Genomic DNA, 25,996 nt, shown 5'->3' with positions numbered 1-25,996 from the left:
CAAGAAGCTTGCCTGGACCAAAAGCCATGGTGGACCAGACCCAGGATGCTGACTTAGGCCTCCAGAGACCTATTCCTGCCCAAGTCCCCCCCCCGTCCTGGTCAGGGAGTACAGAGAGGAGGCTGGGGCCATTGCTAAGCCCCTATTTTACAGACAAGCAAATACATGTGGTCCTTTGCTTCCTCATGGCACTGGGGTCACTGCCCCCCCCCCCAGCACAGGAAGCCCTTCTCCAGAGCCTCACGGGGCTCCTGGAAGTGAGGTCTAAGAGACACAGTAGGCCAACGGTGGGTCCAGGGCTCCCCAGCCCTGTGTAGGAGTGGAGTGTGGGGTCAGGGCAGAAAATACAGCCTTCCAGTCTCAGCACCAGACTAGCAAGACAAGCTTTTGAACCCCGTCTTTGCTGGGGCTGTCCCAAGGCTGAAGGACGGCCCATGCAGCCTTCCTTAGAGTGCCTGGTATACACTAAGTCTCCATATGGAGCAGGTCACAGCCATCCATTCTTCTCCTTGGGGTGTAGGGCAGAGATGTAGGACCCACACAGAAGGGCCAGCTGAAGGGCCTAGGGAGCACCCCGAGAAGAGAGGAGGGCAGGGGCCTGTGGGTGGACAGTGGGACACTGGGGCAGTCCTTTCAGAAGAACAATTTAAAGGAATGACAAGGTCCATTGGGAGCATGGGAGGGTAAAGTGAGTCAACAGAGTGAGACCAGATTGCAAATGACAAAACCAATTCAAGTGAGCTGACATAAAAAGCAAAGTAGCAGCTCAGGAGGCAGGTTCACACCAGCTTCAGGCATGGCTGGATCCAGAAGCTCTGTTAACGTCCTCAAGTATCTGTTTCTCCATTTTGTGGTTCCAACTTTCTGTCTTGGCTCCTTTTTCAGATGGGCTCTCACAGTATATTGACAAAGATGGCTGCAATTCTGGCCCCACATCCCCACCTGGGGGAGAGAGCACCTCTTTGTCTACAGCTCTGGGAAGAGTCCCAGGATTGACTCTCACTGAACTCACTGGGGTCAAGAACCTATTTCTGACCCAATGGTTGTGGCAAAGGGGACAACGGAACACTCATTGGTCAGGTCTCCAGTCACATGACCATCCCTGGCCTGGCGAGTCCCATCCCCAGAGCCACATGGCCTGAGGGTAGAGTGGTTTGGGTCCTAGAAAACTAGGAGTGGGGGCCCTGCCCCCTGCTGCCATCAGACACAGGTGTCTGTACTGCCGGGGTGGGGGGGAGAGGGGTGTTTCATCTTGTTCTCAAACCTCCTGCCTAGAGAGCAATGATGTGCCGAGGGACCGTATAGGACTTCTCCACTGGCAGGGAGGCTCCAGCAGGGCAGGCACCTGCGCTGTCCCGCCCGCCACTGTGCCCCCCTCACAGCCAGCCCAGGGCGGGAAGCAGCTCCCAGAGACAGGAGGCAGCTGGGGGACCCAGCAAGACTTTTAAACTGAAAGAGCCCGTGGATTGGCCACTTGCCCTGTGTGGAAGGATCTGCAGGGTGGTGAGTGCCTGAAGCTTTGCCCTGTGACCCCACCATCTGTGCTGGGGGAGGCTAGTGGCTGCCAGGCCAGGGTCAGGGACACCAGCAAGCCAGAGGGGCTTTTCTAGTTGATGCTCTTTCCCCTTCCCCCACCCATAGTCTCTAACCCAGAGATCATCTCCGTCTGTCACCTACCCCCAGCCCAGGCTTACCTAGCTTGGTACATGCACATACCCACTCTTCTGGAACATTCCCTAGCTTCCCACTGCCCCAGAGCCTTCCTTTTGCAGGGTTGTCCTCATGGGAGCATCTGTCAAGGGCTCACTTGGTCTTAAATACAACCATTACATGTACTGGACGCCAGGGTGTCTCAGGGCAGGAGGGTCATCCTTCCAACTTGTCCAATAACCCTCGACCATGTACACCCCGGAGCAGCCAGTGAGCGGAGGATCAGCACCTGACTCAAGCCACACCTAGGGTCGTACTCAGTGAGCCAGAGCCCGAGGCCTCATTTCCAATATCCTGTTGCATCAGCACAGTCTCCGTGAGTTCAGAAGAACTAACCTGTGCAAATGCCTAGCCTGGTGTGACCTTGTACGTGTTGAGGGGCCCAGGCCGGCAAACCCGGAAGAGCCAGGGCTGCCCCGTCCCCCCTCCCCCAGCCCCGGACCCGCGGGTCTTCAACATGTCTCCACCTCCGTTCCCAGGGGATCCGTCCCTCGAGGGTCCCTCCAGGATCAGCCGGTCGGCCCCAGCCCCCTGCAGTTACCGCCCCCGACGGAGCACTCCGGGCTCCAGGCCCACTCGCGCACATCCCGGGCGCCCAGGGCCCTGGGGCCCCACCATCCGACCCCCAGCGCGCGCCGACCGCGCCCATCCCTACTCCACTCGGAAGGAAATGAGAGCGGTTCAAAGGTTTAAACAATTTATTGTGCCCCAAAAAGGCCGGCGGGATGAAGGGAAGGCCGCGCGGGCCGCGCCCCGAGCGATTGTGTGTCGCGCACCCAAAGGCGGAGGGTGGGGAGTGGGAAAGGTCCCCCAGAGTACCCGGACCGGGCCGGGCAGGCGCGGTCGCGGCCATTGGCGCCGAGGGGCCGGTAACCATGACGACGGCCGTTGCCAAGGGCGAGAGCCAATAGTGGCGTCGCCAGGCCGTTTCAAAAATCTAAAGGAAAAACAACAAGGAAAAAAAAAAAAAAAACCACCGCTAGGGCGGCGGGGGAGGGGCGGGGAGGGGATGGAGCGCGGGCCCGGGGCCCTCCGGCGGCTCAGAGGAGGGGCGGCGGCATCCGTACAAAACCTACATACACTTGGGTAGAAAACCGAGCGTCGGCGCGCTCACTTGCGGCCCTTGGGCACCTTGGGGACGCTGGGCTTGGCCGCCTTCTTCACCTTCTTGCCCGCGGCGGCCGCCGCCTTCTTAGCCTTGCTGCCTTTGTCCTTCTTGGAGGCGGCGCCCTTCTTGTGCGAGCGCTTCTCGGCCTTCGGGCCCTTGGGCGGCTTCTTGTCCGCGCGCCGGGGGCCGGGTGGGCCCGGGGCCGCCTTCTTGGCCTTGTGCGCGGCGGGCGCCGGGGCGGTGGCGGCCGCCGTGGCTCCGCGCCGCTCGCTGCCGCCCTCCAGCTTCTTGCGGTTGAGCTTGAACGAGCCGTTGGCGCCGGTGCCCTTCACCTGCAGGAGCGTGTCGTTCTGCACCAGCGCCTTGATGGAGTACTTGAGGTAGGTGCGCCCGTTCTGCTGGTCGAACCACGCCACCTTCTTGGCCTCCGTGTAGATCTTGGCCAGCGACGAGCCGTTGCGCTCCCCCAGCCTGCGGATGGTCTCCACCACCAGCTGGCTGTACTTGCCCGGCTGGTTCTTCTTCTTGTTGTTCTTTTTCTTCTTGGACGGGGACAGTGCCGCCGAGCCGCCGGCCTTGGCCGCCTTCTTGGCCGCCCCCTCGGCGGTCGTCAGCGGCAGGGCCTCCTCGAGCTCCACGGACATGGTGGCGAGCGGGTTGGTGGCGGGCGGGGCGCGAAAGCCCGGGGGCCGCGCCGGGAAGAGGAAGGCGAGGGGCCGAGGGGGCGCCGGGGGACTGGGGGCGCGCGGCGGCTCCAGGCGGGAGCGGCCGCGGCCGGGCCTGGGGCCGGGCGGCAGGGCTGGGGCGGGGGCCGAGCCGGCCGGAGCGGGGGTCCCGGGGCCGGGGCCGGAGCCGGGGCCGGAGCCGGGGCCGGGGCCGGAGCCGAAGCCGAAGCCGGAGCCGGAACCGGAGCGGAGAGAGCCGGGGCGGAGGGGGTCGGAGCCGGGAGCCGGCCGGAGCGGGGGCAGGTCGGCCGGGGGGCGCCGCGGAAGCCGCTGCCGGAGCTCGCTGGGCGTGCGCGCTGCGCTCTGGCGAGGAGGGCGCTGCGCTCCGCTTTTATAGCTCCGTGGCGGACCACGTTGAGAACAACAACAGCCTGGTCTGGAGCCAGCGCCAACTTGTGCTTCTTGGAGCCCCTTCCTCGGCCGCTGGCTTCCCGGCCCGCGCCTCCCGGGCGCCCCCGAGCCCACGGCCGAGCGCCCCGGACAGGGCCCGAGCCCGCGGCGCAGCGGAGAGGCGGCCTGCGCCCGGGAAGGGCTCGGCAAAGGGGAACGGAGGGGCGCACCCTATGCTGCGGGAGCGCGAGTGGAGGGGGGCACCCGGTTTAGGGGCGAATAGCGCGGGCTCCGGGGGAGGCCACGCGGCCCGGAGCTTTGCGGCCGGCGGCCAAGAGTGCGCCACGGCCTCCCGTGCCCTGAGCGCGGTCTGGGGGGCCCTGGCCTGCCCGCAGGACGAGCTTTAATTTGTCCGAACTAACACAGGGCACGCCCTCACGTGGTCGGCTGGGGCAATGTGAAGTGTGCTAGGACATCTTCGAGGGGGGTCTCCACCCGAGTCCGAGGGGCCGGCGGCTGGAGGCGCCCTCCGACTGCGCGCCCGCGGTCCTGCTATGCCAAGGGGCCTGAGCACGGCCCGGGAGGACGTGGGGGCCACTGCGGGTGTCTCCCTGCGGACATTCCCTAACCTCCCCCCACCCCCACCCAACTGGCGCCGATGCTCCAAATGCCCCATTTTGTGGTGCGCAAGTGGCCGCCACCGTTCGCCCCAAAGCCAAATGGCGGTTCCACGGTGGAGCCGGTTGAGTGTCAGGCTGCGACCCCCCAAGGAGTTCTCCGACGTGATGGGGGGAGGGGAGGTGCTGGGCCGCACCCCTCCCCCTCGCGGGAGGGGAGGGCGATTGCGAGCCGGGCCTGGAGACTGCTTTCCCAGCTCCCTCTCTCCTGGTACCAGGCGAAGTCCCCCGCGGGGGCTTGTGCAAGTCTGGAGGCTCTGATACGGGCGGGATCCAGCGTGACTGGTGCCCTGGAGGCGCCGGAAGGCATTTCACGAAGTGAAAGATGCCTCTACTTGGGGAAGCTGGATCCATGGGGAGACACCCCGGGGGGAGAGCTGATTCCTTCGGGGTAAGTGATTTTAGGCCGAGCATGGAAGAGTGGATGGGACGGGACGGTAGAAAATTGGAGTTCCGGGGTGGAGAGAGGTGGAGGCCGTGAAGTCCGAGAAGGGGGGGAGGGGGAGGGGAGATGTTCTGGGCCTTCCACCCCAAGAGGTCCCTGTCAGTGGGCACCCTTTTTCCAAAGCAGGCACAGACCCCATCTGCCCTCCGACAAGCTAGTGAATAAGACCCAGAAGAGGAGGAAATTGAGGCTAGGAACCAGTGAGACGGGGGGTGGAGATTTTTTGGCCGGGAGAGGAGCCAGTGGCCTGGAGGCAGGGGAGGTCTTCAGCTCCCCCGCAGTGAGTACAGCCCATAGGAGAGGAAAGATAAGCTCAGGTCCCTGCAAAGAAGGCCAAGCCTCTCTCCCAGGAAGGACCCTAAGTGGACCTTGAGCCATGGAAAACCTTGCAGGCCTGAGACCTCCCGCAAGGTGAGAAAAGACCATCAGGAATCTCCTAGCAGAGATTGGGGTGGGTTCCTGGAAGTCCTGCTGGCTGAACCCTGGGGGCGGCCCTGGGGAGCTGAAAGGTCTTGCGGAGAAAACCACAGGTTCTGGAAATGCAAGTGTGTGCATGCAGGGCTACACAGAGGATGTAGTGCAGTGAAAGAGAAGTAGTAAGATGGAGCTGCTGCAGCGGCGGAGGAGGTTCTGTCCAGGAACAGAAGCCATCCGAGACTGAGCAGAGGACCTGGCAGGGAGGTGGGTATGGCCGCCCTGCTGCAGTGGACCAGGGTGCTTGGAGCTGGGGCAGGAACACCAGGAAGAGAGCTGGCCCAAGGACCTAGCTGGAGGGCAGGCAGCCAGGTGACTGGCAGGGGGGTGGGGGGGGGTGGGGGGGTGGAGGGAGACTTGAGCTTGGTCTCAGAAAGGTCAGAGCAATAGCAGATGGTGATGTCCCTGATGGAACCCCTGCATGGGAGCAAGGGCACCCTCAGACTGATATTGGTCCAGCCATCCCGGAGAGAAGGTCGCTGGAAATGTGAATCTGGAGCTGGTTCAGCAGGAGGCTGGGTCAGGTGTGTCTCCCTGGGGTCATGGTGCAGGGAAGAGGAGGATGTGGAAATGGTAGGAAAGGGAAGGTTGCTCTGTGGGAGGCAGAGGAGGAACGTCAGAAAGTAAGGAGGGAACCAGGTGTGGCTGGTGTCTCGGAAGCTAAGGAGGAGAGAGTTTCAAGAAAGAAGGGCTGGTCTGTCACAATGCAGCCCATTCAGAAAGTGGATAGATGAATCAGCAGAGTGGACAGGTTCAGCAGAGCTGGAGAGCCTGGCAGGCTTGCAGCTTCCAAGACCCTCTGGCTAGAATCTGCCTGTTTTTGCCCAGTGTTTTAAAAACAAAAATGAAATGAAACAAACAAATAGGATTGAAAATTCAAGTGATTTCAGATAAAAACGTGTCCAGATTTCAGCTTTCCCTTAAAAAAATCTGAAGATTTACCCTGGGTGGGGGCAGAAATAATGGGGCCTGAAACCATCACGTGACCCTGTGGATGAGCCAGACTCCCAGCACCTGTTCAGTTTGGGGAGTGTGGCCATTGTGGGGCAGCGGGAAGGTTCTCTAGCCCTGGGGGAGGCCTGGTGGTGATTGGAGGGGAGAAGGAATCAGTGGAGGGAGTGGACACATGCAGGCAGGGCAGTGTGGCTTGGGCTCCTTGGCCTGCTGGTGGAGCAGGTGCTTTTGTGGGGGGGAGGGGTTTCTGCCTATGGGCCTGTGGACCAAGCTCTGGGAGACTGATTCCAGGGCCTTGGGAACTGGCAGAGACCAAGTGGTTTCATTCCACTGGCCTCATTAAACAGATGAGGAAAACAGGCTTGGAGGACAGAGGACAGTGGCTTTGTCCAGTTAGCCAGGATTCTAGGCCTGGGGTCCTGCCAGTCTTCAGGGATGCTTCTCAAATCCCACACTCCCCAGCAGCCTCCTGGCACCCCTCCCAGGAAACGTAGGTGGGGAAGGCCTCAAGTAACCAATGAAAAATGATAAAATCTGGAAGTGGCCAGGGCCTAGAAGGGGTGACCCCCTTCCCTCATCCCCCCAGCACCAGGCTAGTCTTGGGAGCTAAGCTGAAGGCAGAATCAGGGTGGGCATGTGGGTCCTCTCTCCCTAGGAGCGTCCTCCAGTCCTGGGGCTCCAAACACCATCCATATACTGATGACACCCATTAATGTCAACCCTCATTTCTGTCTCTCTTCTGACCGACAGACTGGCAGCCAGCTGCTTGCCCCCAACTCCACCTGGATGTCCAAACACATCTCTCGGGTGATGGCTAAAACAGAACTTTTTTCTCTCGCAAACCTGCTCCTCCCCAAGGTTTCTAGGGCAGTTCCACCCAAAGCACAGACTTGTCCCCATTTTTTCCCTCTACCCTCTCATTCAACCTACAGATTCCTGTCACATCTATCCGCAAACATCCTCCCCGAGCCCCACCCCGTCTCCACCTGTCCCCTCTCGGCTTGCCAGGCCCTGGCACACTGCAGGCACGCAGCAGCAGATGGAGCAGCTAACACAGAACTCTGATCTGCATCTCACCTCTGCGGAAGGGCCTCCGGTGGCTGTCATCAGACTTAGGATGAGTCTGCTCTCAGCCCCACTGGCCATTTCTTTCCTCACACAGACCCAGGGCGTTCCCGCCTCAGGGTCTTTGCACCTGCTGTGCGGCTGACTACACTTATTCCCATCTCCATCCTTGAGAGCCTCCCCACGTAGCCGCCTAGCCAGCCAGGCTGCATACCTCCCAGAGTTCCTGTAATCACAGCGCCCTACTTGATTTCCTTCATAGCACTTACTATCATCATCATTTCTTTTTTTTTAAGATTTTTTTTTTCATGAGAGACAGAGAGAGAGAGAGAGAGAGAGGCAGAGACACAGGCAGAGGGAGAAGCAGGCCCCATGCAGGGAGCCCGTCCCGGGACTCGATCACGGGACTCCAACCCGGATCTCCAGGATCAGGCCCTGGGCCGAAGGCGGCGTTAAACTGCTGAGCCCCCCGGGCTGCCCACTATCCTCATCATCCCACCGTCTTTGGTCTGTTTACATGTGTACCGGGTGCTTGGTAAGAAGAGCATTGGGTGGGCCTTGCTCCCCGCTGGACCCCAGCCCTGGGCACACCCTGCCTGGCTGCTGCCCCTGCTCACTGCCGCCTGCTACGTGGAGCCAGGACAGGTTTGCCTGCTCCTGCAACAGGAAGGTGGGCTGGGAGTTACAGGAGCTCCCAGCTGTGCTTGGACCCTAGCACTCCCACAAACTCCACGTGTGGCCCTCCGTTCCTCCTACACTACTCTGCCCTTAAGTGTCCCAGTTTGTGAAAAGGGGGTGGATGTGTGCCGCGCCCTCCAGCTCTGGCAGCCTGAGCCTGGACTTCTGAACAGAGGACATGTCAAGAGAAGGGAAGACCCACAAGAATACAACCTTCCTGGAGGATGAGACACGAAACAGAGGAGTCGGCCTGGCCCGGTGGCAAGTCTGGGACTAGGATGTAGAACCCTAGACTCTGGGTGGGCTCCTCTGCCTCTGCCGGCCTCGGGGTTACCTGTAGAGAGGATATCCGTTCTAGAGCTCAAGCGGAGGCCCCTCTGCATGGGAGGGTTTCAGAAGGCCTGGGTGGGTGTCACCAGCCTCAGGGACCGGGTTCAGAGGCCCTGCTGCTGAGGGCCCCTCACCAGGGAGGCCCCGTTGGCTTTTAACTGCTGAGGGTAACAGTGGAGGGCCAAGAGTGTCTCCCCAAAATGTGTTTTAAACCGAGAGGTTGGCTTCACCTTAGGCCTGGACCGGGAGGGAGGGTGATGGGGCCCAATTTGGGATTTAAAATGTAAATAGAGAGGCATTAAGTATTTTTCAGCATTTAAGGGGAGACAAAGGGAAATTCACCAGGCAAGACCTTGGGGAAGGTTGCCTTTAAGATGCAAATGTGTATTGTGAAGCCCCGAATGGGGACGTTCTTAGGGGCCCTGGCCCGCGGCCCCCTGTGGCTGTGCAGTGGGCTCTGAGGGGACGGAGGGTCTGAAGAACCCTGGCAGAGCGGCCTGAGATCAAAGGAGTGGACAAGTCGATGCAGAGGCTGAAAGGGTGCGAAACATGTGGACGGAGAGAGCTTAGAGTTCCCGGAGGCCTCACTTGGAGGTAGCTGGCTGGGCCCTCCAGCCTGGGAGGGTCCGGAAGGAGGAGCTGGGCCCCAACTCTGCCGGGAGAATGGGGCAGGCCAGGGGCGGGTTCCTAACCGCAGGCGGCCCAGGCTTAGGGCACCAGCAAACCCAGCCGGCGGAGGGCTCCGATGCGATTGTCTTGCGAATGGAGGTAAGGAGCGCCCCTGGGGGAAGAAACCAGACCTTTGTGGGGGGCGCTCAGCGTGAAGCGCCTTGTTCTTTCGGAACTGCATTAAGGCCGAGGGACGGCAGGCCCACGTGCACACGTCTGCGTGGAGCCTCAGGGCAGGGTTCCACCCCAGGCACCGGGGGACCTGGAGTGCCCAGTGAGAATCCTCAACCTAGAGAGGAGGCCCACAAAAGGGCGGAGAGCGGAGGATGGTCGGAGTTTGAAGCCGCGCGGCCCTGAGCCTCCGCCCTCTCTGCCGGTCCTCCCGGGGCTGCGAGGGCTGGGGCCGGGCCGGGAGTGGGCCCCGCTGGCGGGCCCTGCAGCAGAGCGCGCTGCTCTTGCCCACGCCTTCGTTTGCCTCATTTCTTCAAAAGCCCACTCGAGATTCTTCTCAGTAAAGTTATTCGTGGTCTAAGCCCCCCCGGTGTAGAAGGATGCGAAGTGGAAACAAAGCCCCGGCCCCACTCCCCGCCGGTGTCCGGGGGCGCTCGGGCCGGGCCGGGGCTCCTGCGGGCGCAGCTCGCTCCTCCGCGGCGCCGCCGCCGCCGCCGCCCGCCCGGTGCCGAGGTTACCCAAGCGGCCCCGGGGATGGGCGTGCAGCGCTGTTGCCGTGCCCCGTGGCTACCCTTTCTTCGCTAGCCCGAAAGATCTAGGAGATTCGTCTGTAAGCGGTTTCTCTGTCAGAGAGTGAACTCCTGGTGGCCATGGCCTGGCCGTCCTCCGAGCAAGCCCTGCCCCGGACCCCCTCTTCATCCCCGCCCCGTTTCCTCCTGCCGTGCCCCGTGGCCCCACCTGGGGCCCGTTTCCTTGCACCGGTGCCACCACGGGGCGGGTGGCGCGGGGCACTCAGCCTCGGGATTTGGTTTTCTTTTCCTGTTTGGCAGCCCCGGCTTGTGAATGTGCGCCTCCCCTGGGCCCCCATTTCGGGCGCTGGCGTCCCCCTCCGGCCCTGGCATCCCCGCGGCGCCCGCCCTCTGCCGGCGCGTCTAACTTCACATCCGTTCCTCGTCCCGTCGCAGGCCGAAGCCGCCCGTCTGCCTGCCTGGCCGCCTTGGGCCCTGCGGCTCCCCAGAGCCCTGACTCCCCCGCCCTGGGGTCCCGGGGCTTGGAAAAGGGCGGGGTGCAGGTGCTGGGAGCTTGCTCGAGGGCTGAGGGTTAGGAGGAGGGACTGAGCCGTGGAAGCTGGGAAATGGCTTCTCCAGGCCCCGCCCTTGGGTGGGGACCGTGGAGAGAAGCTCGGAGGAGCCGGGCCAGTCGCGTTTGGGAGGCAAGGCCTGGGAGGAGAGGAGGGTAGCTCCCAGGCGGAAGCCTTCAGGGGGCGTCCTCTCCAGGGATGCAGGGGTGTCCAGGCCCAGTGTTGGGCCTCCCACCCCCTCCGAGGGGGAGCATGGCCCCGCTGGGCTGGACCTTGCTTCTGCCCCTTTGGGAAGTGCGGCTCTGGGGGTAGGCTTGGCTTCCTGAGGTGGACAAGGCCAGCCTCCGACCTGCGGTAGGACTTGACATCTCTTCTCCAGAAGCCTCCATGTGAGGCCCAAGGAGCTGGGACGGCAGGATGGAAAGACCATTCTGGGAGGGGGCTCCAGACAACCAGGACAAAACCTGACAGACGGAGAAACCACCTCCTTCCCCCTCCTGTGCCATCAAGCACACGCCTGCTTTGGCCGCCGCTGCATCACGATCCCTGTTCTGAGGTGCAGACAAGGGAATCTTGGCTTTATCTCCCTCTCTTACAAGCAGTCTCAGTTTGTGGACACCCTCTTCCTGGGGAAGAACTGAAAGCCCTAATGGGTGGGAGAGCAGCCTGGCCCCTGCTCAAGTATCACGCTGGCCAGGAATTGAACATTCCAGGGCAGGGGGGTGGGGGTGGGGTGGGTGTATTTCTACCTCCATTGTCCAGATGAGGAAACTGAGGCTTCAGGGAGGTTGGGTAATGTCCCCAATGATACTGGCCAGGAAAAGATGGCAAAGCATTTGCTGTTTACCCCATTGCAAGTAGCCCCTCCTGCTCTCAGGCAGTCTCTCTACTTTGCTGAGATTATCCTGTCCGCTGCCTGGAGTCCCCACAAGAGCAGGGACTTTGTCTAACTCACTGCTGCATAGGGTCTGGCACATAGTAGGCCCTCAATGAATATTTGTTGAATGAATGAGATGGGTGGGATTCAAATCTTAGTTCTGGCCATGAGGCTTGTGCTTCCTGTCACAGTACTGTCCCTACATGTGTCACAACTCAAAAAGTGTGCACTGAGCCTACTAGGCCTCCTAACAGAGCAGCCAAGGGACCCCACAGGATTGCAGCACCTTTGAAAAGTCTGGCAGAAAGCCTGTAATCTTTGCAAGGCCCAGAGAATTTTATTTCTGTTACTTGCTCGTCCAGTTTGAGGATCCTGAACTGGTCAAGAACTGGTTAACAAATGCTCTGGAAGTTTCCTGCTGCAATGAGGTGGAGGTGAGACCTCAAGCCAGACTGCTCCCTAACGGCCATTATCTGAGGGGCTTGAAGAGCGGGACGTGATGGCCGCACTGGGTGGCTGGTCACAAAGATGGGCCACTCTGGACAGTCACCTGCCAGTTGGCCCTGCCGCGGCCTTCTCCTCCCCCATGTTCAATCCAGCTCTTCCTCCCCTTAGAGGCAGCCAGGGCAGCTTTGAGAAGGCGAACCTGAGCTCTTTGCTGTCCTTGAGTGGACCTGCCCCCATGTCCTGCAGCCTCCAGACCCTGCTGACCTCTTCGACTTTATCTCCTGGCGATCCTGCCCTCCCTTTGGGCTCCCTCTCTGTGGGGCACACCCTGAGCAGACTCATGGGGTCCCATTGGGCAGTGACACCCTGGGGCCTGCCCCCCACACGAACTCCCTCAATCCTGCCATCCTGATTCCTTTTCTCATAAGATTCCTCTAGCTATGTGGGCTTTCATTTGCTTCCTTCCTATCTGTTCCCCTACCTCCAAGACCTTGTCTGTCTTGTGTAGCATCGAATGATGAGAATCTAGAAATGAGTCTAACCTCTGGCCCTACTCAGGTTCAGAGATATATATGGGGATGGGAAAAAAAATCCCAATCAAACCAACACCTAACCTGGAGCCTGACAAATAGCTCTCAGAAAATGTGTCCCCCCTCTTCAGGTAATCTCTCCTGAAAGAGGTGGCCTTTGAGGAATGCTTTGGGATGGGCAAGGGATCCAAAGGGAGGACCCTTAGCCCTGTCCTGTTGTCCCACCTGCCCTGCCCTTGCCTCGTTTTGCATGAAGCAGCTGAGGTCCAGAGAAGAGGCAGGGCCCGCGGGGGCCATCTGGATATACTCCAAGTCTAATTCCCAGTCCAGTACTCTTGCCCCACCCGACCCGCCTCCATCTCCTGTCCAGTTGAGAAAGCCTCCAAGTGGGGCTCCTGGTGCCAGGTCTTCACAGGGGCCAGGTTTCCCCAAATCCTCCATCGGGTCCTGCCCACACCCTGCTTCCCATCACACTTAGAGTAAGATCCAGGGGTCTCCCCCAGCCCCAAGGCCGGGTGTGGCCTGCGCCCCGCGGTCTTCCTCCGGTCCCCACCCCGGCTCCCTTCGCCGTCCCTGCCCCGGACCGCGAGCCGCCCGCCACCACGGGGCCTTCGTGCTGCTGTTCCCTCTCTTCGCAGACTTTCACAGTCTTCCTCCCTCTGTGCCGATCAGGTGTAGTGTCCCCAGGGAAGCCCTCCCTAAACACCCCATCTGCAGTGGGGTTCCCTGCTTCACCACTTCCCCGAGCCCCCGCCCCCGCGTCTTTCACAAATCACGTTTCCATGTTTTTCTTCGGTAGCACTTATCACCACTTGGGAGCTTTTGCACTGATAACCCTAGTTTTCTGCGCCACCCTCAGGCCAGCTTGTCTGGGCGATCACGGACTCCATCGCACCTGGCACACAGTAGATGCTCAATAAACATTTGAATAAATGAAATAAAAAGGGCCCTCGTGGCGTACGGAGGTCTGGCCTGGTCCTTCCTGCCCCAAGTGTCAAACCGGGCGTGTGCGGAGCCCGGGGTTAAGGGCGAGGCTAGGCCAGCATCTCGCCCCTCGCCGACCCCGTGACCGCAGGAACCCCGAGGGGCACCCCGGCTCCCCCGCGCAGGGAGGAGGGGGGCGGCGTCGCTGCGGGCGGCGAGGACCGAGGCCGGGCCCCGGCGCCGGCCTCTGGGGGCAGCACCAAGAGGTGCCCGGACGCGGCGGAGGCCTGTTCCCGCGCTCCCGGCGCCTGCCCGCCTGCCTCGGCCAGCGCCGCCCCCTCCCAGCCCCTCAGGTCTCGGGGGCCCTGGCACTGGGGGGCGCCTTTCCTTCCCTCCCGCAGCCGCCCCGCCGCCGGCTCCCCCCGTCGTCAGAGACGCCCGAGCCCCGTCGGCTTCTCCGCGCGGCCGTTAAGCGTTGGGCGCGCGCCCCGCCCCCGGCGTCAGCGCTGCGGCGCTCGGCCCCGCCCCCGTCTCCACGGAAACCAGCGCGCTTCCCGCGCCGCCTCCCAGCGGCGTCCCGCGCCTGCGCCTGCGCCTGCGCCTGCGCTCCGCGGGCCTGTGCCCCCCAGTCGCCTCCGAGGAGTCAGGCGGTAGCTTCTTACTCTGGCAGGGCGGTTCTTAGGGTCGGTGAGGATCGGCGGGCTTGGGAAGGGAACTGACCCAAAGTCTAGGGAGTTTCTTTTTTTTTTTTTTTTTTTTAATAATCTAGGGAGTTTCGACCTGCATTAGAGCTTTGCTGCAGCCAGGTTCCCCGGAAACGTCGCTAAGGTTCCCCTGGGGCAGAGCTTGTGCCCTGGGTACAGATCCCCTGGGCGGCTGCAGTGACGGAGGCTCTGAGGCTGCTGGGTCGGGGACTTCCCTCCCCGGGGAAGCCACTGCTGCCTTGGGCACTGCTAGTCCGCAACCAATCTTAGCCAGGCTATCCCAGAAGCTTTGCAAAGCTGACGCCGTCTTTGATCTTGAACTGGGAGGCTGGAAGAATACTCTAGCGCTCACTTGTGGTCTCCTCCGCTTCAGGCTAGGCCACATCTAAGCCTGACAAGGAGACCAGCTGCTGATCTTGGAAGACCCCCAGAATAGATTTTTACATGTCTCGAGTCCCAGCAGAGAAACTCATGGGTTAAAAATACACATACTGGGGCAGGCTGACCTGAACGCTGACTTCTCGGGTGTCTCGGGTGGCGCGGTGAACTTAATGCAGCACCAGCTTCCAGAATGACCTTTTCACTGATCCCCACTGACCACTGGATAAAGGCTCTATTCCTGATGCTGCCTTCAAGGCCTGTGCAATAAGCACCTGCTGGCTCTCCGTCTTTAGGATCCATGCCGCCAGTCCCTGTGCTGACACTGGACCCTGGGGACCAGTGCTTCCCAGACTTCCCTGACCAAAAACTACCGGAGACATGATCAGACGCAGAACACCATACTCTGCCCGTCTCAGTGCCTGGCTCGCGCACCCAGCCCTGAGATGCCTAAACTAAGGTTTAAAAATCTGCAACGGGGCAGCCCCGGGTGGCTCAGCGGTTTAGCGCCATCTTCGGCCCAGGGCCTGATCCTGGAGTCCCGGGATCGAGTCTCGCATCGGGCTCCCAGCATGGAGCCTGCTTCTCCCTCTGCCTGTGTCTCTGCCTACCCCCCCCCCCTCATGAATAAGTAAATAAAATCGTAAAAAAAAAAAAAAGATACCTGCGACGAATTCTTGGGCCCCTTTCTGGCTGGCTTATAAGTGCTAATTAGCAACCTGCCTTTGTCGGTAACCCAGCACCCACTCAGGCACACCAGCGATCAATTCAGGGACCACATTGTTCTAGGGGAGTCCTTGCCTCCTTCCTGTCCAGGTGTGGCTTCCCAAAGCAGTGGGATAGTCACAACTTCCTCCAGGGACCATGTTCATGTGCATACAATATGTGAAGAGCAGTTCTGCAGGTTTCAGTCCTTGATTAAGAAAGGAAAAGATTTATTTTTCATTGCCTACACAGAAGCACACAAAGCAAGAATAGAAATAAACCTCTGTGCCTGCCCACTAATACTAGTCTCTTGCCAACCTGTCATCTTACGGGGCCAGGGATGTCAGAATACAATGACTCCCACTCCTTCCCTACTTCTAGCTCTCCAGTCAAGTCCAAGCATCACCAGGGGGGGAGAACAACTGTCTTGAAACATGTGTAAATACTGCCTTGGGAGGTTAAGCTCTGCAGCTCAACCCAAGGAGATGAGAGCTCCAGGGGCTCCCAGTGGTCAAAGAGGTAAGCTTCTGGGCATCCCCGCTTCCAGAATGGCTGTGGGGAGGGGATCCACTCCCAAAAGTAGAGAGCAATCTGAAGCTGGGTAAAAGGGAAGCCTGGGACCTGGGATGGGGGGCGGGAAGAGGGGATGTCACTGCATTTTCCTGGATCATTTCACAGGGGGGTAAGGGTGCCCGACAAGCATTCTCTTTTCCCTTCTGCTTATATGTCCTAACAGGAGCAAAGCTGGCAGGTGTGGCCCACAGCTTCTCTTCAAGCATCATGGCCAAAGAAATCCTCCCTCCTCACTCCTCCCCAACACTGCAAAAAGCTCACCCTCTGTTCCTACAAGGGAGCTGCAATCAGAAGGCTGCAGAACTCAGAACTCAATAGTTCTCAACCTGGGCTGAGAGTGGAGGTTATATCCTTTGGTCTTGCATCCTGTATGATGTTGGGTGCTCACAACCTCCTTTGCAGCTGGGAGGGCTGATTCCAAAGAGGTGTCTGTTTTGGGGAGACATACAGAGGATGGAGAAGTTTTCAACCAGATATGGAGGCAGCTGGGGTTTCTGTGAGGCTAAGCCCTAGTTACAGGTTCATGGACTTTAGGTACTAATTGGCTTTGACCTTTTTTCATCATTGGTATCATTTTTTAAATAAAATGTATGAAACAAAATTCACAGCTCAATGCATTAAGTATATTCACAATATTGTGCAACCATCATCACTATTTCCAGAATGTTTCCATCATTCCAAATAGAAACTGTACCAACTAAATATTAACTCTCCATTCCCCCTGTCCCTAACTTCTACTTTCAGTCTCTCAGACTTTTCTCTTCTAGGCACTTCATATAAGTGGAATCCTACATTAGGTATCCCTGTATGTAGGCTTATTTTGCTTAGCATAATGTTTTCAGGGTGCATCTATGTCATAGCAGGATTTGGAATTTTATTCCTTTTAATGGCTGAATAGTGTCCCACTACATATATGTGTGTTTATAAAAATTGGTATAGTTAGAATACCAGCCATGTATACATATATGTTACATATATACACATATGTATACATATACACACAGTCATATATACCACATGTTTATCCATTCATGGTGCTGATGGGCACTTGGATTATATATATATTTTAAAGATTTTACTTATTTATTCATGAGAGACACATACACACAGAGGCAGAGACACAGGGAGAGGGAGAGAAGAGGGACTCCCTATGGGGAGTCCAATGTGGGACTTGATTCCAGGACTAGGACCACACCCTGAGCCAAAGGCAGAGGCTTAACCACTGAGCCACCCAGGCATCCCATCTACGTTAACTCTTTGAAGAGTGACTACTTTCCACAGTAGCTGCACCATTTTATATTCCCTCCATCATGCACAAGGGTTCCAGCTTCTCCATATCATTGTGAACACTTATTGAGTTGTAGGATTTTATATATACTCTATTAATCCCTTATCAGATATGATTTACTAAAGTTTTTGATTTTGATGAAGTCAGGTTTACCTATTTTGTTGTCATATCCAAGAAATCATCGCCAAAGCCACTGCCATGAAGTGTCCCCCTATGTTTTCTTCTAAGAGTTTTGTAGGTTTAGCTATTGTTCTTTGATCCATTTTGATTTGTGTATATGGTGTTAGGTAAGCCAACTTCTTTCCTTTGCATGTGGCTATTCAGTTTTCCCAACATGATTTGTTGAGAAACCTGTCCTTTCCTCACTCAATCATCTTGTCATCATTGTTGAAAATTAACCATACATGTAAGAGGTCTTTTTTCCCCCTTTTAGTAGACTCCACGCTCAACACGGGGCTTGAACTCACAACCCTGAGATCCAGAGTTGAGTGCTCTACTTGACTGAGCCAGCCAGGCACCCCAACAATGGTTCATTTCTGGACTCTCAATTCTCTTCCATTAGTCTGTATGTCTGTTATCGTGCCAGTACTACACTGTTTTTATTATACTAGTTTTGTTATTTTGTTTTAAGGAGACAGAAGTTTATTGAACACATTGCAGCAGGCAGGAGAGCAAAAGAGAGATTGCCTACAGTAGTGTTTTTTTTTTTTTTTTTTTTTAAAGAGGGAGTGGGAGGGGCAGAGAAAGAGGGAGAGAGAATTTTAAGCAGGCTTCAGATCCCCTGACACAGGGGTGGGTTTTACCATCCTGAGATCATGACCTGAGCTGAAATCAAGAGTCAGACACTTGACTGAGCCACCCAGGGTGAAAAACCTGACAGGTTTTTCTGTTGCTACAAAAAAAAAAAAACAAAAAACAAAAAAAACAACATGATGAAATTTTGATAAAGACTGCATTGAATCTGTATAGTTTTGGGTAGTACTGTTCCTTAATATTAAGCCTTCCAATCTATGAAGATGGGATGTCTTTCCATTTATTTATATCTTTAATTTCTATCAGTTTTTTAAAAAATATTTTATTTATTTATTCATGAGAGACAGAGAGGCAGAGACATAGGCAGAGGGAGAAGCAGGCTCCATGCAAGGAGCCTGACGTGGGACTCCATCCCAGGACTCCAGGATCACGCCTGGGCTAAAGGCAGGCACTTTAACTGCTGAGCCACCCAGGTGTCCCTGGAATTATTTTCTTAAATTTACTTTTTGAATTGTTCACGGTTAGTGTATAGAAATCCAACAGATTTTTGTGTATTGACTTTGTAATTTGCAGTGTTACTGAATAGTTTGCTACTGCTAACACTGTGTGCGTATCCTTCAGGGTTTTCTGTATATAAGAGTGTGTTGGGGACACCTGGGTGGCTCAGTGGTTGAACATCTTCCTTTGGCTCAGATCATGATCCGGGGATCCTGGGATCAAGTCCTGCATTGGGCTCCCTGCAGGGAGCCTGCTTCTCCCTCTGCCTGTCTTTCATGAATAAATAAAATCTTTTTTTAAGAAAGTGTTTCATCTGTAAACAGAGATATTTTATTTCTTCCTTTCCAATGTGGTAGTCTTTTACTTGCATAATTGTTCTGCATAGAACCTCCCAACAGTATGTTCAATGGAAGTGATGAAAGTGGATATCCTTGTCTTCTTCCCTGATTTGAGGGAAAAAGCTTTAATGCTTTCACCCCGAGTATGATGTTTGTTGTTGGGTTTTCGTATGTGGCCCTTCTTATGTAAAAAAAGTTTCCTTCTCTTGCTATTTTTTTTTTTTTTTAAGATTTTATTTATTCATGAGACACACAGAGAGGCAGAGACACAGGCAGAGGGAGAAGCAGGCTCCCGGTGCATGGAGCCTGCTTCTCCCTCTGCCTGTGTCTCTGCCTCTCTCTCTCTCTCTCTCTCTCTCTCTGAGACTATCATAAATAAATAAAAATTAAAAAATAAATAAATAAATAAACCGCTGAGCCCCTGGGCTGCCTAGTTTATTGTTTTTATCATGAATTGATGTTGTATTGTTTTGTGATATGACTGACATAACACTATATCAATTTCAGGTGCACAAAATGGTTTGATGTTTGTATATATTGTAAAATGATCACAGTATATCTAGTTAGCATCCATCAATACAATTAAAATTTTTTTCCTTGTTATGAAAACTTTTAATATTTACTCTGAAAAAAAAAGATTTACTAAGAACTTTCAAATATGTAATACGTATTATTAACTACAGTCACCATTCTATAATTATATCATGGGCTTCTTTTATAACTGGTATGTACCCTTGACCACCATCACTCATTTCCTTCACTCCCCATCCCCTGCCTCTGGCAACCACCAATCAGTTCTCTATATGACTTTTTGTTTTTTAGATTCACATGTGAGATCATACGGTACTTCTTATTTCCCTTAGCACTATGCCCTTAAGGTCTATGTTGACACAAATTGCAAAATTTCCCTCTTTTTATGGCTGTGTACACACACACATAGACCACCACATCCTATCCATTCATCCATCAATGGACACTTAGATTGCTCCATGTCTTGGTTATCATAAATAATGCAGTGAACTTTGGGGTGCATATGTCTTTTGACCTTATATTTTCATTTCCCTTGGATAAATACCCAGAAATGGAATTCCTGGATCATAAGGTGGTTCTGCTTTTAATTTTTTGAGGAACCTCTGTATTGTTTTCCACAGTGGCTGCATCAGTTTGTATTCCCACCCACAGTACACAAGGGTTCCTTTTTCTCCACATCCTTACCAACACTTATTTCTCAGCTTTTTGATTTGGCCATTCTGACAGGTAATTTCTCATTGTGGTTTTGATTTGCATTTCCCTCATGATAAGTGATGTTGAGCACTCTTTCATATAGCTATTAGCCATCTTTGGAAAAATGTCTATTTACCTCCTCTGCCCATTTTTTTTAATTTAATTTTTTAATTTTTATTTATTTATGATAGTCACACAGAGAGAGAGAGAGGCAGAGACATAGGCAGAGGGAGAAGCAGGCTCCATGCACTGGGAGCCTGACGTGGGATTCGATCCCGGGTCTCCAGGATCGCGCCCTGGGCCAAAGGCAGGCGCTAAACCGCTGCGCCACCCAGGGATCCCTATTTTTATTTTTATTTTTTGCAGCTTTCAGTTTAGATATTGGTTGGATGTGCATAGGGAACGTGGAAAATGGAAAGTCAAAAGTTAGTGGGCAAGACTGCAACTTAGTGTGTGTCTAGGATGTAGGGCTAGAGCACACATTTGCAATCTTGCATTTTTAAGGCTAAAAATTCTCTTATCTCTTTAGGAACCAGCAACGGGCTTACACATAATTATAGCTCATAAAATACTTAGGGTAATAACTTTCACCACTTCAACTCTGGCTGCACATTAGAATTACCTGGTGAGGCTTTAAAACGCTACCCTGGAGGTGCCTGGCTGGCTCAGTTGGTAGAACAAATGACTCCATCTCTAGGTTGTGAGTTTGAGTCTCACATTGGGTGTAGAGATTACTTAAAATCTTAAAAAAACAAAAAACAAAAAAAAAGCTTACTGTAAAGTTCAGTAAATAGAGTCGGGCCCAGGCCTTCAGCTGATTTTTTTTTAAGATTAGAGAAAGGAGAGGGAGCGAGAGAGAGTACACACACAAGTGAAGGGGAAGGACAGAGGGAGAGAATCTTGAAGATGTCCTGCTAAGTACAAAGCCTGACGGGGGGTTCATGATCACGATCCATGAGATCATGGTGAAACCAAGATCCGAGCCAAAACCAAGAGTCAGATCCTTAACTAAGCCACCACCCAGGTGGCCCCCTCCAGCTAATCCTAATACACAACTAGGCTGTTTTAACTGTTTGTTTTTTTTTTTCCTTCTCTTTATAGAGGGTATTTCGTACCTTACAAGGTTTTTAAGGAAAAGAGCAAAGTTTTAAGTCAGGAAAGGGGAAACCTGGCATGAAGCCAGCTTTAAGAAATGAAGACAAGTGAAAAGTTAATGACAGACACGGGAGGTAATATGTAGACAGGATTTGTTACAGGGCTGAATTGTGTCCCCTCCCCAATTCATATGTTGCAGTCCTAACTCCCAGTACCTCAGAATGTGAAGATGGCTCTTTATAGAAGTAATTAAGTTAAAATGAGTTTTTTTTTTTAAAGAATTAATTAATTAATTAATTTATGAGAGAGAGAGAGGGGCAAAGACCCAGGCAGGCTCCATGCAGAGAGCCCGATGTGGGAGTTGATCCCGGGACTCCAGGATCATGCCCTGGGCCAAAGGAAGACACTCAACTGCTGAGCCACCCAGGCGTCCCTAAAATGAGGTTATATATGCAGGTATATCTCACTCAGTATGGCTGGTGTCTTCATAAGAAGAGATTAGGGCACAGACACACAGAGGGAAGATCGTGTGAAGAAACAAGATGCCCACCTACAGGTCAAGGAGAGCAGCCCCCAGGAGGAACCAATTCTGCTGACACCTTGATCTTGAACTTTTATCCTCCAAAATTGTGAGAAAATAAAATTGTCACCCAGTCTTTGTTAAGATTAGTCCTAGTAAACTAATAATACAGGACATATCCAAGAGAAGGGTCAAGAAAACGAGATCTGTGAGGTGACAGTAGTTTGGGACACAGGAAAAGGCCTCTAGGAGGGCACGTCACGGTCAGATTCAGAGTTCGCTTCGTGATAAAGTTCAAGGAGTGGCAGATCAGATTATGATCTGTCAGGATGAAGGTAGGAGAATAAGGATCAGAGTCAGTGTTATGGTCAATTTTAGGATAATTACCATTTTTTTTAAAATAAAGATTTTATTTATTCATGAGAGACACAGAGAGAGGCAGAGACACAGGCAGAGGGAGGAGGCTCACCATGAAGAGCCCGATGCAGGACTTGATCCCAGGACCCCAGGATCACAACCTGAGCCAAAGGCAGACGCTCAACCACTGAGCCACCCAGACACCCAATTATCAATCATTTCAAGGTCACAATAGGTTAAAGTATGAATGATGGTCTGTGTACAAACGATGGTTAAGATATAAGGTACCAGGTTACAGTGGCCTGTCAGCACAGTGGCACAATCAGTATGAAGGCAATGTTATTTGAAGGTCAAGCTGAGAAGGGTTAGAATGACTGTCAATGTCAAAGTGAGAATCTAGAGCAGGGTCAAGGTCAGGTTCAGTATGAAAGCAAGATATAGTCATCATAATGATCAGGGTCAGAACCAGAGTCAGATTCAAGGAAAAATTCAAAATCACTTCAAAGTCAGGGTGTCTCAAGATAAGGAAGGTTGTTGGTGTCAGGAAGAGAGCCCTAAAGGGGCACCTGGCTGGCTCAGAAGAGCATGCGACTCTTGATCTCAAGGTCATGTGTTCAAGCCCCACACTGGCTGCAGAGGTTACTTAAAAAAATAATAAAAATAAATAAAAACACTTAATAAATAGTCCCAAGAATTAAGGTCAGGTTCAAGATCAGGTTCAAGTAAAAATTTAGGCTAAGATATGGTCTGAGTGCTGGTTTACATCAGGGTAAGGGTCAGGTCAAAGGTCTGAATAAAGTGAAGGGCCAGGATTAAAGTAATTTTAAGTTCAGGGCAGCTCAAAATCAGGTCCATCATCAGTGACGCAATGAGCAGATTCAAGGTTAAGTATTAAACTCAGGATAACGACATGGCCAGGACAATAATCAGGGTGTTTCAGATTTAGGCTCAAGATCATGAAAATCATCAGTGTATTTGGTTCAGTACCATAGGCAATGTCACAGTTTCAAGGATAAAACTGAGAATAGAATATTGTAAGAATTATGGTCAGGATGAAAATGAGTCAAAATCAGGGCCTGGTTCAGGACCACTTTCAAATTCGAGGTCAAATTCATAGTCATTCCAAGCTCAGGGAGGATTAAAATCAGGATTATCAGTGTACAAGATAGGTCAAGGTCAAGTTAAAAGGGTGACCTATATATAGAACATTAGATCAAGGTCAGGTTCCAGGTCAATTTCAAAGTAAATACAATGTCATTTGTCATTTCAAGGGGATCAGGATCATTAGTCAGGATCAATGGTCAGGATCATTAGTGTATGAAGGACAAGATCAGGGTCAAGAAGTTCTGGTTAAAGTCAGCAACTCAGTTTGAGGTGGCAGGGTGATCAAGGTCGGGATAAAGGTCAATTTCAAGGTCACTTCAAGATGATCAAATTTGGGGCACCTGGGTGGCTCAGTTGGTTAAGCATCTGCCTTTGGTTCACGTCATGATCCCAGGATTCCTGTGTCAGGCTCCGCTCTGTGGGGTCTGCTTCTCCCTCTGCCCCTAACCCCCCATGCTGTATCTTTCTCAAACCAAACCAAACCAAACCAAACAAACAAATTTTAAGTTAAATTAAAGTTCAACATTGATCTTGCCTATTTTTAAAAGATTTTTATTTATTCATGAGACACAGAGAGGCAGAGACACAGGCAGAGGGAGAAGCAGGCTCCATGCAGGGAGCTCGATGTGGGACTCGATCCCAGGACCCTGGGATCACACCCTGAACCAAAGGCAGACAGATGCTCAATCACTGAGCTGCCCCGGTGCCCATGATCTTGGCTAAGATTTTGAAATTCAAGTTCACTCCAAGGTTGTGATAAATAGTAATATAATATTGAGGGTCAAGTTCAGGCTAAGCTCAAAATTGGGGGAATTCAAGAGAAACATGATTATCTAAAAGGGTAAGACTGGATCAGGGTTAGGATCAAGGGCAGTTTCAATGATAAAATCAAGTCCAAGATCATTTCATAGCCAGAATACCATTCTTGACCCAGGGCAGGTCAAGGCTGGGTTCATGGAAAAGATCCAGTTTGAGGCAAGGTACAGGGTCAATTTAAAATTAGGATGAGACATGGTCAGAATGAGTTTCAAGGTCCTTTCATGCCTGGGAATGGTCAAGGTCAATGTGAGGTACAGGAAGATTATCAAAGTCATAATGAAGGTTAAGGGTTCAATATCAAGGCCAAACTCACATTCAAGGTCAGACTGGGGGAAAAATCATGGGTCTCTGGCGTGTGTCTGGCTGAGCATCAGGGCCTGTGTCAGGATTAGTGAGACAAGAATGAAACTCAGCAATATAGATTCACCTCAACAGCCAGCTCTGAGAGTTTGAGTCAACTAAAGGCATCTAATTAAGGTAAGCATTCTCCATCTCAATCATTTGATTTACAAAACTCCTACTGCATACTAGTGTAAACCAAGATGGACTCAAGAAGTGTGCTCCACACATTCATGTAGAGTGAATTGGCATGAACTGAATTAGTGCTATTGAAAAGCATCATTATTTAGTTCAAACAACCTCAATCTCAGACATTCTTCCTAAAGGCAAAACCTTATTGCTGGTTAGTATTAACTAACATGAAAATAAGCAGTACAACATACATTCATCTCAAAGGCACATTCTTAACAAGAAGTGGAAGGAATGAGAATCAATCTGAATAGGTGTTTGGAAAAGAATTCCTGTTAACTGCAACAAACCCAGCCTCAGACTCCTTATAGATTGTTGGAGTAAACTTCAAGTAAGCACAGCAATACACATTCATATTGTGATAGTGAGTTTGGGTCAAACTAAGGCATACTATTTAAATAAATCTATATTAGTGCTGGGCATCTGGGTGGCTTAGTTGGTTAAGCTTCTGCCTTCGGCCCATGACTTGCCCCTGAGGTCTTGGGATGGAGCCCTGCATCAGACTCCCTGCTCAGTGGGGAGCCTGCTTCTCCCTCTCCCTCTGACCCTCCTCTTGCAAATAAATAAAAATCTTTAAGTTCATTCCCATTCTTCTCAAAAGTAACTCCTGTTAGAAAAAATTGAGAGGAATGGAAACAGCAACACACGTTCATCTCAATTCACATTTTAAAAAGATTTTATTTATTCATGAGAGGCAGAGACATAGGCAGAGGGAGAAGCAGGCTCCCTGCAGGGATTCTAGGACCACATCCTATGAGCCAGCCAGGTGTCCCTCAATTCACATTCTTACTGGGAAGCAGAGCAAATTCATATGAACCCAAGGAGTATTACTGAAAAGAATCCTAAGTATTAATGAAAACAAACTCAATCCCAGACTTTCTTCTCAAAAATAAATCCTTACACTGCTTGTTGAAGCAAAACTATTTGTTTCTCTCAAAAGCACGTTTATGGTGAATCTAATTGGGAACATGGGAAATAGAACACAGAGTTCAGTCTCAGCCATTACTTCTTTTTTTAAACTTATTTTTTCAAAGATTTTATTTATTCATGAGATACACAGAGGCAGAGACACAGGCAGAAAGAGAAGCAGGCTCCCCATTGGGAGCCTGATACAGGACTCCATCCCAGGACCCTGGGATCACGACCTGAGTCAAAGGCAGATGCTCAACCACTGACCTACCCAGGCATCTCCCCGCTCCGCCTTTTAAGATTTTATTTATTTGAGAGAGCGAGCACATGCATATGTGTGCACGAGTGGGGGGAAGGAAGAGGGGAAAGAATCTCAAGCAGACTCCCCAGTGAGCAAGGAGTCTGATGTGGAGCTTGGTCCCAGGATCCCGAGATCATGACCTGAGCCAAAATCAAGAGTCAGGGTTCTCAACTGACAGGCACCCAGACATCCTTCAGCCATTACCTCTTGTGTAAGTGGTCATCTCAAAATGAGGAAAGTCAATGTCAGGATGATTATCAGTTTCAGACTGATGGTTGTGATCCGAGGTCCAGATCCGTTTCCACGTCACATTTAAGGTTAAGACTAGAGAACTTGATCACGGAATAGGAGTCTGGTTTGTATACGTGGGCATCACACAGGGTCCATAAACTGGAGAAGATCTAGGCCATGGAGTACTAGCCATGGTGGAGTTGTAGTTGTGAGCTTCTAAAAATGCTACTTGTAACACGAAAATTGAGCCATTAGCAGGCACGAGGAGAGGAACCAACTGAGGAGCCTGAGAAGTGGAAATGTAGAAAAGTGGAGCAAAGTAGAATCCAAGAGTTTAGTTATTGTCGGCATTTCTAGAAGCAAAACCTTTACCAACCCTCTACTGAAACACTACTATTTTATACATTTGGTGCTAGGTGGCATATATTCAGTTCTGGCTAGTGACCTAGAATATCGGAATACAGTGCCCTGCGGCT

General features: G+C 53.0%; 1 protein-coding gene and 1 long non-coding RNA gene across 3 annotated transcripts; one reads left to right on the top strand and one right to left on the bottom strand.

Annotated features, from left to right (window-relative positions):
* Window positions 1-2,390: 2,390 nt before the first annotated feature.
* Window positions 2,391-3,559, bottom strand: H1-10 (H1.10 linker histone). The gene has a single exon (XM_038565483.1). It carries the CDS (start codon window positions 3,460-3,462, stop codon window positions 2,821-2,823), a length of 642 nt encoding a protein of 213 aa, XP_038421411.1. The 5' UTR covers window positions 3,463-3,559; the 3' UTR covers window positions 2,391-2,820.
* A 10,201-nt stretch (window positions 3,560-13,760) lies between these two features.
* Window positions 13,761-16,160, top strand: LOC111091356. 2 transcript variants are annotated; one of them, XR_005374528.1, is made up of 3 exons: window positions 13,761-13,882; window positions 15,364-15,501; window positions 15,719-16,160. It is a non-coding gene; the product is annotated as an uncharacterized LOC111091356 (long non-coding RNA). The 2 variants fall into 2 exon arrangements; XR_005374529.1 differs by having other exon boundaries at window positions 13,778-13,878.
* Window positions 16,161-25,996: the final 9,836 nt, after the last annotated feature.

This window comes from Canis lupus, chromosome 20, assembly GCF_011100685.1.
Source record: "Canis lupus familiaris isolate Mischka breed German Shepherd chromosome 20, alternate assembly UU_Cfam_GSD_1.0, whole genome shotgun sequence".
NCBI lineage: Eukaryota > Metazoa > Chordata > Mammalia > Carnivora > Canidae > Canis > Canis lupus.
The sequence above is the reverse complement of the archived record's forward strand: the minus strand, read 5'-3'. Positions and strand labels throughout refer to the sequence as shown.

Excerpts from the sequence above, each read along its gene's own strand:
- H1-10 (XM_038565483.1), bottom strand. The coding sequence starts at position 3,462 with ATGTCCGTGGAGCTCGAGGAGGCCCTGCCGCTGACGACCGCCGAGGGG.